At 45.1% G+C, this 20,982-nt stretch overlaps 1 protein-coding gene across 1 annotated transcript; it reads left to right on the top strand.

Annotated features, from left to right (window-relative positions):
• Nucleotides 1-930: 930 nt before the first annotated feature.
• On the top strand, nt 931-20,976 carry LOC116523526 (patatin-like phospholipase domain-containing protein 7; the record flags this gene model as incomplete). Its single annotated transcript, XM_032238638.1, has 10 exons — nt 931-1,087; nt 2,072-2,188; nt 4,415-4,484; nt 8,518-8,634; nt 12,541-12,689; nt 13,780-13,932; nt 15,803-15,913; nt 17,538-17,622; nt 19,051-19,154; nt 20,811-20,976. Coding segments are annotated over 10 exons (1,132 nt in total), but the record flags the coding sequence as incomplete, so codon positions are not given.
• Nucleotides 20,977-20,982: the final 6 nt, after the last annotated feature.

Below are 20,982 nucleotides of genomic sequence, written 5' to 3'. Positions count from 1 at the left end.
CTTTCTCCTTCCTTCCTTCCTCTCAAGTTATTTCTCTTCCATATTTTTCTCTCTTGATTCATCCTTTCTCTCTCTATCCCCTTCATTCCTTCCTTTCTCCTTTCCTTTCAAATCTTTTCTCCTTCTCTTTCTCCTTCCTTCCTTCCTCTCAAATTGTTTCTCTTCCATATTTTTCTCTCTTGATCCTTCTTTCTCTTTCCATCCCCTTCATTCCTTCCTCTCTCCTTTCCTTTCAAGTCTCTTTTCCTCCTCTTTCTCCAAGAGCCGAGGTGGCGCAGTGGTTAAATGCAGCACTGCAGGCTACTGCTAGATCAGCAGTTCAGCGGTTCAAATCTCACCGGCTCAGGGTTGACTCAGCCTTCCATCCTTCCGAGGTGGGTAAAATGAGGACCCAGATTGTTGGGGGAATATGCTGACTCTCTGTAAACCGCTTAGAGAGGGCTGAAAGCCCTATGAAGCGGTATATGTCTACTACTGCTATTGCTATTGCTCCTTCCTTCCCTCCTCTCTTCCTCCCTTCCTCTCAAATTATTTCTCTTCCATATTTTTCTCCCTTGAGCCTACCTTTCTCTCTCCTTCCTCTTCCTTCCTTCCTTCCTTCCTCTCTCCTTCCCTTTCAAATCTCTTTTCCTGCTCTTTCTCCTTCCTCCCTTCCTTCCTCTCCCCTTCTCCAACTTAGGGAAGGCCTGCTGGGGTCCCATTTATTAGAATTCGCAGCTTGGAATCGCAAAGGACTTTTCTGAGAACCGAAAACTGATCCCAGGTCATTTCCCAGCTTCCCGTCACTACAGTTGCTTTCCTCTGCTAGCAACCGAGCGTCTTTCTTAAAATGTACTCTGCAGGAAACTAAATGTTTATTTAAAAAAAAAAAAATAACCAACCAACCTCCACCTTTCTTCTCCCCAAACTCTGCTGCTCCTGCCTCTCCAGAGGTTGCTCCCAAGTCGGGGTGATCAGAGCGCTGAATGAGGCTGGCATCCCCATTGATATGATCGGTGGCACATCCATTGGGTCCTTCATGGGCGCCCTCTACGCAGAAGAGAGGAGTTACACCCAGATGAGGATCAAAGCGCGACAGTGGGCCATGGTAAGAGGTTTCTCATTGCCACTCAAGCCAGCCGGGTGTAAAAATAAGAGCAAACCCTCCCCCGCCTTCTAGCACTGATGATGTTACCTAGTTGGGTCATGAAACGTCTGGGGAAAAAAAACACCACCCAGCTCAGAGCTTCTGTATATAAACAGAGAGGAAGTCCCACTCCCATCTAGCGTTGATGATGCCTAAGGCGGAACTAGAACTCACCGCCTCCTGGTGATTGGCCCAAAGTCACCCAATTGACTTTCATGGCTAAGGCGGGACTAGAACTCCCAGTCTCCTGGTGATTGGCCCAAAGTCACCCAATTGACTTTCATGGCTAAGGCGGGACCAGAATTCACCGTCTCCTGGTGATTGGCCCAAAGTCACCCAATTGACTTTCATGGCTAAGGCGGGACTAGAACTCCCAGTCTCCTGGTGATTGGTGCAAAGTCACCCAGCTGGCTTTCATGCCTAAGGCAGGACTAGAACTCCCAGTCTCCTGGTCTCAAGTCTAATGCTACAGCAGACTGTCTAAGACCTCTGCTCCGCGGTTAATACCTCTCCCCTCGTCTTCCTCTTCATTTTCTTTTTCTCTTTCTCTCCTTCCACATGCTGCCCTGCTTAGAAGGAATTGAGGTAACGATGGCTGGCAATGAGTGATTTTTATCGCGTTTGCTGTAAACGGCCACAATGGAGCCCCCCCCCAATACACGTCGCTAAGTGGGACATGGGTTAAGTAAGTTTTGCCCCATGTTCACGCTGCCGCAGTTGTCAAACGCATAGCGGGGTTGTTCAGCGAATGGGGCTCAAAATCGTTGAGTTTGCTCATTAGGAAGTCACAAAAAGATGATCACAACACACACACACACACACACACACACACTGGACACTGCATTTTACTCATTTTAACTAAAGCCTTCAGCATCTCGTCCCGTTCTGTCCGCGCCCCCCCCCCCTCCCCTCCCCTGGTGCTCATCAGTTTTGTTCCCTTTGCAGAATATGAATTCGGTGTTCAAAACGGTTCTCGATTTGACCTACCCCATCACGTCCATGTTCTCTGGAGCCTCGTTTAACAACGGAATCAGCGCCATCTTCAGAGATAAGCAGATCGAGGTGGGTGTGTTCTCCTGCGCACAGCACAAAAGTTTTTTGACGGTTGCGAGAGGGGGAAAGGCTGCGTGTATCACTTAAAACCTCGGGTTTATTTTTTTGCCACCTTCCAAATGCGATGTGCAACATCTGGCTGTTACTCCCGGAAGCTGTTTTTATTTTTTATTTTTTTCCAATGTAAACCTCCATATTTTTTGGACTGGATGGATTGGATCAGATCTGCAGCTGAGCAGGGAAGTAGGTCGCCAGGGAAGATCAGGGTAGTTTACGAAAAGAAGGAAGGAGGGATGTAACCTTACAGAGGGGGAAATAGAAATGTGTTTATCACCATTTTATTTAAAAAAAAAAGATGGGAAGCTTTTTTCCCCCTTCCTTTCCCTTTCCCTCTCTTCTCCTTGCTCTTTTTCCCCTTCCTCTCTTCTCCTGTTCTCACTCTTTTCTTTTCTCATCTTTTATCCTCTCCTTTTCTCTTTTCTCCTCTCTTCTCCGAGCCAAGGTGGCGCAGTGGTTAGGGTGCAGTACTGCAGGCCACTTCAGCTGACTGTTATCTGCAGTTCAGCGGTTCAAATCTCACCGGCTCAAGGTTGACTCAGCCTTCCATCCTTCCGAAGTGGGTGAAATGAGGACCCAGACTGTGGGGGGCGATATGCTGACTCTGTAAACCGCTTAGAGAGGGCAGAAAGCCCTATGAAGCGGTATATAAGTCTAACTGCTAACTGCTATTGCTATTCTCCTTGCTCCTTTTTTCTTCCTCTCTTTTTCTCACTCCTTTCTTTTCTCCTCTCCATTTCTCTATTCTCCTCTCCTTTTCCCTTTCTCTCTTTTTTCTTCTCTTCTCCTTGCTCCTTTTTTCTTCCTTTCCTTTTCTCACTCCTTTCTTTTCTCCTCTCCCTTTCGCTCTCTATTCTCCTCTCCCTTTCCCTTTCTCTCTCCTCCCTCTCCCTTTCCCCTTCTCTCTTTTCTCCTCTCTTCTCCTTGCTCCTTTTTTCTTCCTCTCCTTTTTCTCACTCCTTTCTTTTCTCCTCTCCCTTTCCCTTTCTCTCTCCTCTCCTCCCCCTTTCCCCTTCTCTCTTTTCTCCTCTCTTCTCCTTGCTCCTTTTTTCTTCCTCTCCTTTTTCTCACTCCTTTCTTTTCTCCTCTCCCTTTCCCTTTCTCTCTCCTCTCCTCCCCCTTTCCCCTTCTCTCTTTTCTCCTCTCTCCTTGCTCCTTTTTTCTTCCTCTCCTTTTTCTCACTCCTTTCTTTTCTCCTTTCCCTCTCTTCTCCTTGCTCTTTTCCCCCTTCCTCTCTTCTCCTGTTCTCACTTTTCTTTTCTCATCTTTTCTCCTCTCCTTTTCTCTTTTCTCCTCTCTTCTCCTTGCTCCGTTTTTATTCCTCTCCTTTTTCTCACTCCTTTCTTTTCTCCTCTCCCTTTCTCTCTCTATTCTCCTCTGCCTTTCCCCTTCTCTCTTTTCTCCTCTCTTCTCCTTGCTCCCTTTTTTCTTCCTCTCCTTTTCTTACCCCTTTCTTTTCTTCTCTCTCTTTCTCTCTCTCTTCTCTCCCTTTCCCCTTCTCTCTTTTCTCTCTTCTCCTTGCTCCTTTTTTCTTCCTCTTCTCCTTTTCTCACTCTTTTCTTTTCTCCCCTCCTTTTCCCTTTCTCTCTCTCTTCTCCTTACTCTCCTCTCCTTTCCCCCCTAATATTTCTACTGTTTCTATCTTGTCGAAAGCTTCTTCAATCAGAATTAGATTAAAAGGGAGACAGTCCAGCCATTCGTACGCTGCCCTCAGCAATGGCTGAGGGCCGTCAGCGGCTCACCCTTACTCTTTTTTCAAGGGTGTCACCCCCTCACTCGTAAAGGTGAGGTCTACTGGTGGCGCAGTGGTTAGGGTGCAGTACTGCAGGCCACTTTAGCTGACTGTGATCTGCAGCTCAGCGGTTCAAATCTCACCGTCTCAAGGTTGACTCAGCCTTCCATCCTTCCGAGGTAGGTGAAATGAGGACCCAGACTGTGGGGGCGATATGCTGACTCTGTAAACGGCTTAGAGAGGGCTGAAAGCCCTATGAAGCGGTATATAAGTAATAAATAAATAAATAAATAAATAAATAAATAAATAAATAAATAAATAAATAAATACTGGTGCAGCAGGCAACTGGGCATCCCCAGGCAGCTCCTTGGGGTGTTCAGATCTGGTTTTGAACGATCCCATTCGCGTGGATCCGTCTCCTCTAACGAGCTCTTTCTATGTGGCAGGATCTCTGGATTCCTTTCTTCATTATCACCACGGACATCACCGCCTCCGCTATGAGGATCCACACGGATGGTAGGCCTGAGGGGGGGGGGGAACGATTGGGGCAAGGGTGGCTGGTAGGCGCTTTATAGAGATGACAGGGCGCAGGAGGGGATTGTGGGACACCCCCCCCCTCCAGGACAGCCCAACCGTCATAAATACGAGCCTGTTGCCAAGCATCTGAATTTTGATCACATGACCATATACGGTCGTAAGCGAGAAAGTCGGTCAGATGTTTTCTTTTTTCGTGCCGTCGTAACTTTGAACCGGTCACTAAGTGCAAACGGTTTTAAGCCGAGGACTACCTGCAAATGAAAGAATGATATATTTCCTCCCCTTACATAATTGCAGGTCTAAAAATGAAGCAGTGGCCAATGTTGTGGAAAGCTTTTGGGAAAAGTGTATTTTCTAAAATTAGCTAATAACACCCCTATTTGTTATTGTTGTAGTAGTAGTACCATAAGATTAGGGAAGCGGTGGCTCAGGGGCTGAGACGCTGAGCTTGTTGATCAGAAAGGTCGGCAGTTCGGCGGTTCAAATCCCCAGCGCCGTGTAATGGAGGGAGCTCCTGTTGCTTGTCCCAGCTTCTGCCAACCTAGCAGTTCGAAAGCACGTAAAAAATGCAAGTAGAAAAATAGGCACCACCTTTGGTTCAAATCCCCAGCGCCGCGTAACGGAGTGAGCTCCCGTGACTTGTCCCAGCTTCTGCCAACCTAGCAGTTCGAAAGCACATTAAAAATGCAAGTAGAAAAATAGGCACCACCTTTGGTGGGAAGGGAACTGCGTTCCATGCACCTTCGGCATTTAGCCATGCTTCTTCATTCTTCTTTTTCCTCCTTCCCCCCCCCTCCTCCTCAGAGAGCAGTTATAAAGAAGAAAAGTGAAAGGAGATATACAAATCTTATATCACCGTAGGGAAAACTGAGCCGAGGTGGCGCAGTGGTTAAATGCAGCACTGCAGGCTACTTCAGCTGACTGCAGTTCTGCAGTTCGGCTGTTCAAATTTCACCGGCTCAGGGTTGACTCAGCCTTCCATCCTTCCGAGGTGGGTAAAATGAGGACCCGGATTGTTGTTGGGAGCAATACGCTGACTCTGTAAACCACTTAGAGAGGGCTGAAAGCCCTATGAAGCAGTATATAAGTCTAATTGCTATTGCTAAAAACGAGACATATTCAAAAATTATATCCCCATGTCAGTTAATTTTTTGTTGAGTAACCTTTAGCACGAATTACGACCTTGCGACGCCTTCCCATGGAGCGAACCAAGCCTTTTAGTTCTGCAGCTGTTATAATGTGAAGCCAAGATTGAACGATTGCTTCTATTAACTGGATTTTATTGCTGGATCACTTCTGAATAACACGATTCTTTAGTCGGCTCCACAGATTTTCCATTGGGTTAAGATCTGGGCTATTCCCAGGCCAATTCCAGCAGTGGAATAGGATAATCTTGAAACTCCCCTCCCCCCCACAAAAAAGTGGGGTTATTAGTCATCGAACCTCAAAAATACACTTTTCCCAAAAGGTTTCCCCAATTTTGGCCACTACTGTAAGTGCAAACTCTTCCTTTCTTTCTCTAATGGACTCATAGAAGAAGCCAAGCTGAAAATAAGGGATGGAACCTCGCTCAGGCCGGATGCTGCCCTCCAAGTACTAAATGGCCTAGAATAATAATTAACTAATTAAAAGGACTTTTCGGTGACTTTAAGTCCCCATCGGCCAAGAAAGCACTGACTTTGACAGCATATTGGTTGGCTGTGTTTTCGAATCCTCCCCAACCGCAAAACAGTTGCCTTTTAAATCACGCTGGGTGTCCGAGGGGGGGAGATTCTTCGCCCTTTTGAGAATCTGTTTGCTTCCTTTCTCGGGGCTCACCGCCCCCCCCCCCAAAAAAAGCCCCTTGGAAATAGCACAAACTTCCACCCTACTGGTTAAGGGAAGGCTTAGCTCGGCTTTTTCCAGCATCTCAACCCTGGGAGCAAATCCAACCTTTTTTGTGCTGATTAAAACAATTTGGCTCGTAACGGTGATAAATCTCCCCATTACAGAGCCGAAAAGGACGAATGGACCCAATTTAAGAGAGCAGCAGACTCTCTCTTTCTAGACCGAGCGGGTTTTGGCAGAATCTGGCTACCCAGAATGAGTTTCCTCTCAGACTTCTGGTCTGTTCCCCAACCCACCTTGGGGAGAATTACTAGATTATATTAGCAGAGTTGGAAGGGACCTTGTAGGTCATCTAGTCCGACCCCCTGCCCAAGCAGGAGACCTTACACCATTTCTGACAGATGGCAGTCCAGTCTCTTCTTGAAAGCCTCCATTAATGAATCTCCCACAACTTCTGAAGGCAACTTCTGTTCCATGGGTTGATTGTTCTCCCTGTCAGAAAGTTCCTCCTTATTTCCAGGTTGAATCTCTCCTTGATGAGTTTCCATCCATTATTCCTTCTCTGGCCTTCGGGTGCTTTGGAAAATAGCTTGACCCCCCCATCCTCTCTGTGGCAGCCCCTCCCCCTCTCCTTCTCTTCTCCTCCCTACCTTCTTCCTTCCCTCTACCCTCTCTCTCTTCTCTACTTCCCCTTGCTCTCTCCCTCTCCTCTCCTCTCTTTCCACACCTTCCCTCTCTCCTCCACTTTCCCTCACTTCTATTTCCCTCTCCTGTCTCCTTTCTCTCTCTTTCCCTCTCTTTATCGCCTTTCCATTCTCTATTTTACATGGTGTATTTTTGCCTTTTAGCAAATCCCATTATCAATGGCATTAATAATTGTATTCTCAAAGAAAAAAGAAAAAAACTATTTTCCATATTGTTAGTTTTTTCTTTTAGAGGTAAACCTTTATACAAATTCCATTTGTTTCCCCTCCCCCCGTAACTACCTCTTTTTTTGGACACAGTGCAAGGTGGATTCAAATTCCCCGCTATCCTCATAATGCTGTTACATACTTTTACATCATTAAGCGCCCCCATTTTATCTCATCTTATGATTTTAACTATATATTTATTAGGCGTATTCCCATCTTTTTCCCTCCATTTTTTCCCCTCCTCTAATAACTTTCCCAACTAATGTTTGTAACCTGGCATAATCATTTCACCTTATTAATACATATCAGCTAACCTACTATCTTTTTTATTTATTTATACATTTTTATTTTAAACACATAAACACATCAACAAAAACAAACACATGACTTAAAACAACATAGCAACAAGAAGTTCCATCGTATATCATACAGCAGTTCCGTATCGGTTTCTTTGCAGTTAGTGTTTTCCCTTTCTATACCTTTCTATCTTACATTCATGGTCTCCTTATTCGTTATCCATTTTTATGTACTATTCTATATTTATTTATACTTAGCTATTTATAACCAAATATTGTTTACCTATATTGTGCTTTATATTCTTACTGCCATTTATTCTCTTACATACAATAATAGGTATACATTCACATAGTTATTCTTTTTCTTTGCCATTCTTATACTTTTGTTATTCCATTTAAAAGGTTATAAGGTGCAGTTTGGATTGTTTTGTTTACCATCCCTAGCGCCTGTTATGACACCACCTTATTTTTTCTTTCTTTTCTTTTCTCCCTCCCTTCCTTCTCTACTTCCTTCCTTCCTCCTCTCCTTCCCCTTCTTTCTTCCCTTACCTCTCCCCCACTCCTACCCTCTCTCTTCCCCTTCCTGCCCTCTCTCCTTCTCTTTCTCTCCCTTCCACCCACCTCTCCTTACTTCTTTCTTCTTCCCTTACCTCTCCTCCACTCTTCCTCTTCCTTTCCTACTATCTCTCCTTCTCTTTCTCTCCCTTCCACTCTCCTCTCCTTTCCCTTCCTTCTTCCCTCCCTTCTCTACTTCCTTCCTTCCTCCTCTCCTTCCCCTTATTTCTTCCCTTACCTCTCCCCTACTCTTACCCTCTCTACTATCTTTATTCCCCTTAATTAGTTTACCTTTGATTCTTTTTTGCTTGCAATCCTTTCTATACCATACACGCCTATTACATTTCAGTGTTGCAGTTAATTAAAGTTCACAATAGCATATGCTTTACAAACATTCCTGATCTATTGCTCTCCCATTCAAAGGTTGCCTGTGGCGCTACATCAGAGCCAGCATGTCTCTCTCTGGTTACTTACCCCCGCTCTGTGATCCCAAGGATGGGCATCTTCTAATGGATGGCGGTTACATCAATAACCTCCCAGGTACTCAAGAGTTTCCTGTTCCTTTGGCAAGGGATTCTTGTCCATCCCTGAGTTTGTACAGCATGGGTGGCCTTCACATCCAGGAAAAGCCAAATGCACAGGTAGAGGAAAGGTGGCACCTGGATCAACAGGAGCAACTGTGAGAGGGACCTTGGGGTCCTAGGGTTGTGGCCCGTCGGTTGCTGGCTGCCAGAGGTGGGTTCCTACCAGTTCGCACCAGTTTGGTAGAACCGGTTCGTCAAATCTACCGTACCGGTTAGAAGAGGTTCCACCAGAAAGCAGGCCACACCTACAGAAGTGGTTCCAAAATTTTTGAAACCCACCATTGACACAGAGAGAGAGAGAGAGAGAGAGAGAGAGAGAGAGAGAGAGAGAGAGAGAGAGAGAGAGAGAGAAAGGAAGAAAGAAAGAAAGAAAGAAAAAAGAAAGAAAAAGTGTGAGAGATGAAAGAAAAAATGGAAAAAGGGACAGAGAGACAAAAGGAAGGAAAGAGAGAGAGAGAAAAAAAAAGAAAACACATGGCTGGCAAGCCACTCCCACCAGGTCACATGGCTGGCAAGCCGCTCCCACAAAGGAGGCCACACCCACAGAGTAGGTTCGAAATTTTTTTGAAACCCACCACTGCCGGCCGCACCCACCAGCAACCAAATCAGAGGAGGAGGTGTGCGAGTCAGGGTCAGCATCAAGGCAACTGAGGGGGGTAGAGGGAATGGAGCTGGCAGAGAGACAGAGGCAGAGAGGAGAGGAGAGCAGTGGAAATTTTTGGGCTGGTCCTTGGGACAGAGGAGCCACCGCTGCTAGCAAAGCTCTGGGCATAAAAGGCAAGGGCAGAGATGAATAGATGTGGCAGGCAACTATTCATCTCCCTGCTGGACAGATGTGTTAGCTTGCGTTGAGGTTGGGGAGGAGCATGGGCCAGTCCTGAAGTCTGGGGAAGGCTCGGACGAGGGCTCTGCATTGGAAGCAGACACGGGCCTAAGGCCATCTGGCAGTGATTAGATGCCTACAGAGCTAGACAGCAGTGAGGCAGAGGAACAGCTGGAGCCTGTTCCCAGTGTGCGCATGTGCAGAGCTATCAGAAGAACAACTCAGAAATCAGGGTCGACTTGGGAGTAAAGTCACAGGTGGAGGGTGATTGGCCCCTTCCACAGGACATAAAAGAGGAGCGAAAGGGGAGGGGGCTTTTGCAGGAAACAATTTGGTCGTTCGGTCGTTAGATTCATCTCGGGAGTGTGAAGATCTGTCCATGAATCCCAGAGACTCTGTGCCCAGCCTTTCCTTGCACAGCACCTCCTTTGGGAAATATTTACATGGCAGCTTTCCAAGCTATATGAGGTCTGTAGTCATAAATACTCCTTTGAAAGGAATTTGCTGAAGGTGAATGAGAGGAATTCACATTCGTTTAATAAAAGGGGTTTTGTCGGGACCAGGACTCTGCCTCGTGCTTTTTGGGGACGCCTAGGACAGAACACCTTCATTCAAAGACATCCTGTCCTTCAAACGGATTTTGAATCCAGCTTTTGTCCGTTTGGTCTCCTGGCACTTCTCGATGTCCGCCGTGTTCCTCAACCACCCTCTATTGAAAGAGGAGCAAACAAAAATGCTCAGCTGGCGCCAGCCGAGCGCAATTGTTTTTTTTTTCTTTGAGACGGAGCGGCATTGTGCGGCGAGGGGATTTGAAAAGCCGAGCTGCTAAATCTCTCGCGCCGTCAACCAGCCGGGGAACCTAAAACGGCCCTTTTGTCGCGGCTGAGTTCTCCGTGCCTCTTTCAGATTTCTTTCTCGCTTCCCTCGTCTTCTCCCCCTCTCCTCCCTGAGGGGAAAACGTTGAGTCACTTCTTCCCTACAAAGCGCCTTTTCTTCCTCAAGAGAAAACCCTTTCCAAGGCCAAGAACAGCAAGACGACGGAGGCCTTGTAAATTGTGAGGAGATTTTTTTTTGGGGGGGGGGGGAAGGAACTTTTTCTGGCTGACCCAGAGTCTTGTTTGAAAGATCTGGTCTGAGGGAATTTAAATTTTAGGCCAGTTTGGTCGAAGGATTGAGACTCCAGGAGAAAACCTGCACCTGAGGGCAGAACAAGAAGCAATGGGTGGAAACTAATCAAGGAGAGAAGCAACCTAGAACTGAGAAGGAATTTCCTGACAGGGAGGACAATTAACCAGCGGAACGGCTTGCCACCAGAAATGGTGGGTGCTCCATCACTGGAGGTTTTGAAGAAGAGTCGGACAGTCACTTGTCTGAAATAGTGAAGGGCAGTCCTGGCGAACCTTTTCGGCACCGAAATGTGCGTGTATGCGCGCACGCCGGCACACCAAAAACCCGAAGACTGATTTTTGGGTCTCTTGCAAGCATGTGGGAGACACGCGTGCATGCACAGGGGTGGGGGTCATGCGTGCATGCGCAGGAGCAGGAGGGAGCGTGGGGAGTGTGGCATGCTGCCCCCCCATGGCCCATTTTTGGTTCCAGGAGGCTTCAGAGGGGCCTGCTAGGTTCAAAAGCTGGGGGTGGGGGTGTCACACGCATGTGCGGGGGAGTAAACATGCTTGGCGGGGCAATGGGAGTGTGGGGGAATTGCGCACGCATGTACAGGGGGCCACGGCGCATTGCATTATGGGCATGGTTTCGTGTGTGTGCGAGATTTCAAGCTATGTGGATAATGTAATGGAAGAATAGAATAGATTAGAATAGAATAGAACAGAACGGAACAGAATAGGGAATAGGAATATAGAATGGAAGGGAACGGAAGAAAATAGAAAAGTAGAGTGGAATAGAAATTAGGAATAGAATAGACTAGGGAATAGAGTAAAAATAAAGTAGAGTAGAAATAGAAATAGAATAGAATAGAAATTAGGAATAGAATAGGGAATAGAGTAAAAATAGAATAGAGTAGAAATAGAAATAGAACAGAAAAGAATAGAAATTAGGAATAGAATAGAATAGGGAATAGAGTAAAAAATAGAATAGAGTAGAGATAGAAATGGAATAGAATAGAATAGAAATTAGGAATAGAATAGAATAGGGAATAAAAATAGAGTAGAGTAGAAATAGAATAGAATAGAAATTAGGAATAGAATAGGGAGTAGATCAAAAATAGAATAGAGTAGAAATAGAAATAGAATAGAATAGTATAGAAATTAGGAATAGAATAGAAAATAGAGTAAAAATAGAATAGAGTAGAGTAGAGTAAAATATAGAGTAGAAATAGAAATAGAAATTAGAAATAGAATAGAATAGAAATTAGAAATAGAATAGAATAGAATTTGGCACACAAGGAGAAAAAAGGTTAGCCATCCCTGGTATAGGATCTCCTGCTGGAGCAGGGGGCTGGACTAGAAGACCTCCAAGGTCCCTTCCAACTCTGTTATTCTGTTATTTTGAATTCAAGGGAAGCAGAAGTTGTGGGTGCTTCAATACTGGAGGTTTTAAAGATGAGACTGGAAAGTCACTGGTCTGAAATGGTATAGGATCTCCTGCTTGAGCAGGGGGCTGGACTAGAAGACCTCCAAGATCCCATCCAGCTCTGTTATACTGTATTCTGTGTGTTTTATTGCTAGCCAAGCCATTTCAAATCTCTTTCCCGTTTAAAACGTGGCTAAGAAGTCAGGGCCAACCATCCATCCCCACCTGCGTAGTTCAAACGCTTTGAAAGGCATCCTTTCTGAACAGAACTTCCCTTTCCATTAAGTTCAAATCTGAGCTCCAGGCACCAGGGTCGTTTGGGGGGGGGGGGGTCGCCCGCATGCCCGGGGGGGCGGGCGTGCATGGGGAGGGTGTCGCACATGTATTGGGTGTGTGCATGCAAGGACAATCACTGCGGTAGGGTCTCCTGGCTGAGCGAGGGGGGGGTTGGACTAGAAGACCTCTGAGGTTCCCTTCCAACTCGGCTATTCTGCTTTCACCCGACAGCGGACGTCGCGCGATCCATGGGAGCCAAGATCGTTCTTGCCATTGACGTGGGCAGCCGAGACGAGACGGACCTCACTAATTACGGAGACGCCCTTTCCGGCTGGTGGCTGCTGTGGAAACGGTGGAACCCCTTAGTGGAGAAAGTGAAGGTGAGGTCGTAGGTCGAGGACCTAGTGGTTTTTGAAGGGAGGCCACACAAAGGCAGCTTGACTCCCCCTGTTTGCAGTAAGCTGGTCCTCTATTTACAACCCCCTTCATTTAGTGACTGCTCAAAGTTACAGCAGCTCCGAAAAAGTGACTTATGACCGCTCCTCGCATTTACAACCATTACAACTTTCCCCACGGTCACATGAAAATTCAGGCGCTTGGCCAAAGGATTGTATTTTATGACGGTTGTGGTGTCCCAAGGTCGCATGGTCTCCATTTCCTACCATCATCCCAACCGTATTTGCTTAACACCTTCGTGATTCACTTAACGACCACACTGATTTCCTTAACAACTGTGTCCAAAAAGAAAAAAAGCTTGTAACATCCCGTGCAACTCATTTAACGACCGTCCTGCTTAGGTATGGAAATTCTGCTCCCCATTGTTGTCATAAGTCAAGGACTAAGTGCAACGATCTCTCACTCTCTGATCTGACCGAGGCTTCCCGAGAGCCTGAAGCAAACTCCTTGTCCCGACAAAAAAACCCTTTTATTAGTTTCCTATGAATTCTGCTCATTCCCATCCAGCAAAGTCTTTCGAGGGAGGATTTATGGTCACAGACCTTATCTGGCTTGGAGAGCTGCCAGGCTGACATCTGCAGAACTTGGCAAGGAGTCTCAGAGAGTCACAAACCAATGAAGTGAACTCATGGTCTCCTGCAAACTCCACTCCCCTTTCTCTCCTCTTTTATTTCCTCTGGGAGGGGCCATTCATCGTCCACCTGTGGCCTTATTCCCAAGTCGACCCCTGTTCTTTAGCTCTTCCTTTCGTCTGGCTGTTCTGTGCATGCGCACACTGGGAACAGGATCCAGCTGTTCTTCTGCCTCACTGATGTCTGACTCTGAAGGCAGCTGATAACTGGCATATGTCCCTGGCCCCCTCTCTGCCTCCGACATCAGAGCCTTCCCCAGACTCCAGGACTGGCCCATCTTCCTCCCCAACCTCCTCATTGTCCGAATCTGCTGCCAGCTCCGCAGGCCACTAGCGGGCCACAACACACACACACTCTCTCTCTCTCTCCCCCTTTTGGGCAGGTGCTGAACATGGCCGAGATCCAGACTCGGCTGGCTTACGTCTGTTGCGTGCGGCAGTTGGAGATGGTGAAGAGCAGTGACTATTGCGAATATATCCGGCCGCCCATCGATCGCTACGGGACGCTGGACTTTGGGAAATTCGATGAAATCTGTGTGCGTTGAGGGGCGGGGAGGGATAGCAGAAGGAATGAAGTTGGGAAGGGGGAGGTACATGGCTGGGAAGGGGGGTGGCTTTGAAAGCAGCCACCCCCGGGTTCAAAACTGCTGTTGTTTTGACACAAGCCCAGCCTCAGAAGCGACAAATTACCCTACAGGGGATTATTTGGGCATATGCTGCGGGTAAAGGAGTCCTTTCCCATTGGTTGCTGGCAATCAAGGATCCAGTTTGGGATGGCCACTGGTAATAGATAGATGGATGGATGGATGGATGGATGGATGGGAGGGAGGGAGGGAGAGAGAGAGAGAGATGATAGATTAGATAGATGGATGGATGGATGGATGGATGGATGGATGGATGGATGGATGGATGAAAGGATGGATGGATGGATGGATGGGAGGGAGAGAGAGATGATAGATTAGATAGATAGACAGACAGACAGACAGACAGACATAGATGAGAGGATGAGAGAGATGATAGATTAAATAGATAAATAGGAAGAAGAGAGATGATAGATGATCTAGATCAGTGGTAGTCAACCTGGTCCCTACTAGTGGGCGTTCTAGCTTTCATGGTGGGCGGTAGGGATTTGCTGTAACTCTGCTTTATAAATTTTATAAAGTAAAGTTACTTCCCTACTTTATAAATCACCATTACTGTGGATCCGGTGGGCGGTTAGAAAATTTTACTACTAACAGAGATACAAAAGTGGGCAGTAGGTATAAAAAGGTTGACTACCCCTGATCTAGATAGATAGACAGACAGACAGACAGACAGACAGACAGACAGACAGACAGACAGACAGATAGATAGATAGATATAGATATAGATGAGAGGGCGAGAGAGATGATAGATTAGATAGATAGATAGATAGATAGATAGATAGATAGATAGATAGATAGATGATAGATAGATAGATAGATAGATAGATCTAGATAGATGAGAGGGAAAGAGAGATTATAGTTTTAATAAGATAGATAGATAGATAGATGATAGATAGATAGATAGATAGATAGATAGATAGATAGATAGATAGATGAGAGGGAAAGAGAGATGATAGATTAAAATAGATAGATAGATGGATGGATAGATAGATAGATAGATAGATAGATAGATGATAGATATAGATAATTATTTACTTATTGAATTTATATTGCCGCCTAGTTGCCCATGGTGACTCAAGGTGGGTTACAGAATATAAAACCACATTTAAAACAATAAAAACTAACAAAAAGAATCAAATAAATTAAGATAGATAGAGAGATGATAGATGGATGGATGGATGGATGGATGGATGGATGGATGGATGGATAGATGGCAGGCAGGCAGGCAGGCAGATGATGGATAGATAAACAGACAGATGGATAAATAGACATGATGGATAGAGACAGTGATAGATAATGAAGAAGATAGATAATAGAATGGATGGATAGTTAGATGATAGGATCGAAGGAAGAGATAGGTAGGCAAGTAGGTAAGTAGATAGATAGATGATAGATAGATAGATAGATAGATAGATAGATAGATAGATAGATAGATAGATAGATAGATAGATAGATGATAGATACATTCTCCTTCTCTCTCTCTTCTCTCTCTCTCAGTTTGAGTAGGGGTAGATAGATGGATTATATATATAATTAGACGAAGGGACCTGAGAAATCTTCTAGTCCAACCCCCTGTTCAAGGCAGAAGACCTTATTATACCATCCCTGACCACGACTGTCCTGTCTATTATTTTTGTATGCCTCCAGCTGGTCGGCCTAGTTTCAGCCACTGATTTCCAACTCCCCCCCCCCCCCCGAAGCAGGCCAGGTCCACATTTTTTTTTCTCCCCTTCCCGGCAATTTCCTTTCCTTCCTCCTTCAGGAAGTCGGCTACCAGCACGGGAAGACGGTTTTCAATGTTTGGTGCAGGAGCGGAGTGCTGGAGAAAATGCTGAAGGACCGGCAGGAAGGTTGCCAGTCTAAGCCATCCTGCGTGAGTATCCCTTGGCAGTCTGTGTGTCTGTGTGTGTGTGTGTGTGAGAGAGAGAGAGAGAGAGAGTTCTGTTCTTCATTCCAATATTCTATTCTATTTCTAATTCTATTCGATTCTATTATTCTGTTCCGTTCCATTCCATTCCATTCCGTTCGTTCTTATTCTATTCTATATTCCATTCCATTCAATTATTCTATTCTATTCTTCATTCTAATATTCTATATCTATTTCTATTCTATTCTACTCTATTCCTATTCTATTCTATTATTCTGTTCTGTTCCATTCCATTCTTATTCTATTCTATATTCCATTCCATTCAATTATTCTATTCTATTCTTCATTCTAATATTCTATATATTTCTATTCTATTCCTATTCTATTCTATTATTCTGTTCCGTTCTGTTCCATTCCGTTCTATTCTATTCTATATTCCATTCCATTCAATTATTCTATTCTATTCTTCATTCTAATATTCTATTTCTATTTCTATCCTATTCTATTCCTATTCTATTCCTATTCTATTCTATTATTCTGTTCTGTTCCATTCCATTCTGTTCTTATTCTATTCTATATTCCATTCCATTCCATTCAATTATTCTATTCTTCATTCTAATATTCTATATCTATTTCTATTCTATTCTATTCTATTCCTATTCTATTCTGTTCTGTTCCATTCCATTCTTATTCTATTCTATATTCCATTCAATTATTCTATTCTATTCTATTCTATTCTATTCTTCATTCTAATATTCTATATCTATTTCTATTCTATTCTATTCCTATTCTATTATTCTGTTCTGTTCCGTTCTGTTCCATTCCGTTGTTATTCTATTCTATATTTCATTCCATTCAATTATTCTATTCTATTCTATTCTTCATTCTAATATTCTATTTCTATTTCTATCCTATTCTATTCCTATTCTATTCTATTATTCTGTTCTGTTCCATTCCATTCTTATTCTATTCTATATTCCATTCCATTCAATTATTCTGTTCTGTTCTATTCTCTATTCTATGTCCTATTTCTATTTCTATTGTAAGGCCAACCTTCAAAGTAGGAGAGAGAGAAAACGGTTCCAGCCGAGGGCAGAGAGACAATTCAGCTAGGCTACGGAGACCAGCTATCGACCAAAACCACGAGGGGCTTGGATCAATGTGCCACAGCATAATGGCCAGCGCAACCTTCCTTACTTTAATTGGATGCATTTACTCAAAATTACGGCCAACGTCCAGAAATTGCGATGACTCAGCTTTGCAATTGCTAAGATGTTCAGAGAGAGGCCAAGGATGCGGGGAACGACCCCCCGTTTCAGTTGCTTAGGGACCAATGAACTAGGGAAGAAGAAGAAGAAGAAGAAGAAGAAGAAGAAGAAGAAGAAGAAGAAGAAGAAGAAGAAGAAGAAGAAGAAGAAGAAGAAGAAGAAGAAGAAGAAGAAGAAGAAGAAGAAATTATGAGAGAAATCCTAGCAAATCAGCTCTATCCTTCTTATCCAACCTGGAGAAGGGGAGGAGGAGGGGAGGCAACTACTCGGAAGTAACCCCAACTTTTTGTTGCTTCTTGGGCCTGACCATGACCAAGACCCCCAGTAGTGCTCATTCTTTCTTTCTTTTCCTCCCCTTTCAGTACGTGACATGCCCGACAACCTCTTTCACAGATTTGGCCGAAATCGTCTCCCGAATTGAACCGGTGAAGGCCATCATAGTGGATGGTGAGTGAACGGAGGGGAGGGAGGCTATTCTCAATCCTTGGGACTCCTCATGGCACTTGAGGTGTCCTAACCTGATTGCGAAGTGAATCTGGCTTCCCAATAGACGTTGGCTTGTCAGGCGGGGGTCGCGAAAGGGGCTCACGTGATACCACAATGGTCATAAATTCAGAGCCTACCTCTGATCATGTGACCATGGGGTGTGTGTGCGGTGGTCGTAAGTGTGAGAACCGTCAACAAACAAACTGATAATTCAAGGGCTACCTGTCTAGATTGATAGATAGACAGAGAGATAGAGAGAGAGACAGACAGAGACAGACAGACAGACAGATAGATAGACAGACACATGGATAGATGGTAGACAGATAGACACAGAGACATAGATAGATAATAGACAGGCAGACAGATAAATAAATAAATAAATAAATAGAGAATAGACAGTGGACAGATGGTGGACAGATAGAGATAGATGATAGACACAGAGACAGACAGATAGATAGATAATAGACAGACAGACACATGGATAGATAGATGGTAGACAGAGAGATAGATGATAGACACAGAGACAGACAGATAATAGACAGACAGATAGACAGACAGATAGATAGATAGATAGATAGATAGATAGATGATAGATAGATAGATAGATAGATAGATAGATAGATAGATAGATAGATAGACAGACAGACAGACAGACAGACAGACAGATAGATAATAGACAGTCACATGGCTAGATAGATAGTAGACAGACAGATAGATAGATAATAGACAGACAGACACATGGATAGATAGATGGTAGACAGAGAGATAGATGATAGACACAGAGACAGACAGATAATAGACAGACAGACGGACAGATAGATAGATAGATAGATAGATAGACAGACAGACAGACAGACAGACAGACAGACAGATAGATAATAGACAGTCACATGGCTAGATAGATAGTAGACAGACAGAAAGATAGATAATAGGCAGATAGATAGATGATAGACAGACAGACACATGGATAGATAGATGGTAGACAGAGAGATAGATGATAGACACAGAGACAGACAGATAACAGACAGACAGACAGACAGATAGATAGACAGACAGACAGATAGATAATAGACAGTCACATGGATAGATAGATGGTAGACAGACAGACAGAGAGATAATAGACAGACAGACACATGGATGGATAGATGGTAGACAGACAGAGAGATAGGTGATAGACAAATAGACACAGAGACAGACAGATATTAAAAAAAGCATGTTGATATTTTGGATAGTTGCTCCTATTTCATTTGCTAGAAGAAGCCGGGGGGGGGAGGGGGGCCTATTCAGCTGCTCTCCGGGTGATCGAGTGTGAGGATGTCAGCTTAGCATCCCCTTTCCCACTTCGACCCTGGCTTAAAACAAACCCTCTCTGGCTTCACTCCCGTTCAGACGAATCCGACTACCAGACCGAGTACGAAGAGGAGATCTTCGACATCCAGAAGGACGACTATGTCAATTTCCTGAGTAGCCAAATGGACGAATATTCTGACTCCGTAAGTAGACCCCTATGACTTTGGGGGGGGGTCTCCCTGTCAGCGCCCCCTTCTCACCCCCAGCTGTGGGAGTTCATCTGGTTTGATTTAAGAAGGTTTGATGGTTGATCTCTTGCAGTCCTTTCTTCTTCCTTCTTTTCAGTTTTTATTGGCTTAGAATATAAAATACAAAGGGACGGAAGCGAATAGTAGGAAAAACAGAGGAAGGGAGAAGGGAGGGAAAGAAGGGGGAATTTAATAGTAGGAAAAACAGAGGAAGGGAGAAGGGAGGAAAAGAAGGGGGAATTTAATAGTAGGAAAAACAGAGGAAGGGAGAAGGGAGGGAAACAAGGGGGAATTTAATAGTAGGAAAAACAGAGGAAGGGAGAAGGGAGGAAAAGAAGGGGGAATTTAATAGTAGGAAAAACAGAGGAAGGGAGAAGGGAGGGAAAGAAGGGGGAATTTAATAGTAGGAAAAACAGGAAGGGAGAAGGGAGGGAAAGAAGGGGGAATTTAATAGTAGGAAAAACAGGAAGGGAGAAGGGAGGGAAAGAAGGGGGAATTTAATAGTAGGAAAAACAGGAAGGGAGAAGGGAGGGAAAGAAGGGGGAATTTAATAGTAGGAAAAACAGAGGAAGGGAGAAGGGAGGGAAAGATAGAGGAAGTGACCTCTAGACTCCCTCTGGGGCATTAGAATAAGGCAGTAACATCCCACCTCAATTTTTTCATTTTTTATTTTGACATGATATTATTAACTAGCCATTTCTATAACAACGAATCAGTCTAATCAGTAAAACCTGAAATCAAAGTTTCATTTGGTGCGACTGTGAATTGAGACACCACATGGACCGGGCCTGACTTCAGTTTTGGCCTGGGGCTAAAGCACCAGGCTACGAAGCAGGAGGTTATGAGTTCAAGTCCTGCCTTAGGCGATGAAAGCCATCTGGGTGACTTTGGGCCAGTCACCGGGAGATGGTGAGTTCTAGTCCCACCTCAGGGACATGGTGGCTCTCAGGTGGCTTAAGACACTGAGCTTGTCGATCAGAAAGGTCGGCAGTCTGGCGGTTCGAATCCCCAGCGCCACGTAACGGAGTGAGCTCCTGTGACTTGTTCCAACCTAGCCGTTCGAAAATGGAAGTAGAAAAATAGGGACCACTTTTGGTGGGAAGGGAACAGCGTTCCGTGCGCCTTCGGGCGTTGAGTCATGCCGGCCACATGACCACGGAGACGTCTTCGGACAGCGCTGGCTCTTCGGCTTTGAAAGGGAGATGAGCACCTCCCCCTAGAGTCGGGAACGACGAGCACATATATGCGAGGGGAACCTTTACCTTTAGTCCCACCTTAGTCTCAAAAGTCGGCTGGGTGACTTAGGGCCAATCACCAGGAGATGGGGAGTTCTAATCCTGCCTTGGCCATGAAAGCCATCAGGGTGACTTTGGACCATTCTCCCTCTCTCCGCTGAACCCACCTCACAGGGTCGGTGTTATGGGGAGAAAAGGAAGAGGAAGGTGGGTTGGAAATATCCACTACCTCGAGTTATTTGTAAAAAGTAATAAAGGCGGGATACAAATCAATCAATCTGCAATCCCCAGATTTGTATGGGTCAAAGACACCAAACCATGAGGGGACACTTCAAAAGCCCAATCAAATAAATTGTTTCCCCTCTTTTATCTCCAGCAGGAGCAAGAGATCCGGCTACGCAAACCTATTCGCGGCGACTCCGAAGACAGCCAACTAGCAGCGTAACAAGACCGCGGCTCTAAAGACCCCCCCTCCCATTGCCAACTTCCTGGGGCGCCTCTCCCCATCCCATTTCTCGGTGTGAAAAACCAAGGTCCATTCCCCCCCA

The sequence above is a fragment of the Thamnophis elegans genome, unplaced genomic scaffold, assembly GCF_009769535.1.
Source record: "Thamnophis elegans isolate rThaEle1 unplaced genomic scaffold, rThaEle1.pri scaffold_399_arrow_ctg1, whole genome shotgun sequence".
Lineage (NCBI taxonomy): Eukaryota > Metazoa > Chordata > Lepidosauria > Squamata > Colubridae > Thamnophis > Thamnophis elegans.
The sequence above is the reverse complement of the archived record's forward strand: the minus strand, read 5'-3'. Positions and strand labels throughout refer to the sequence as shown.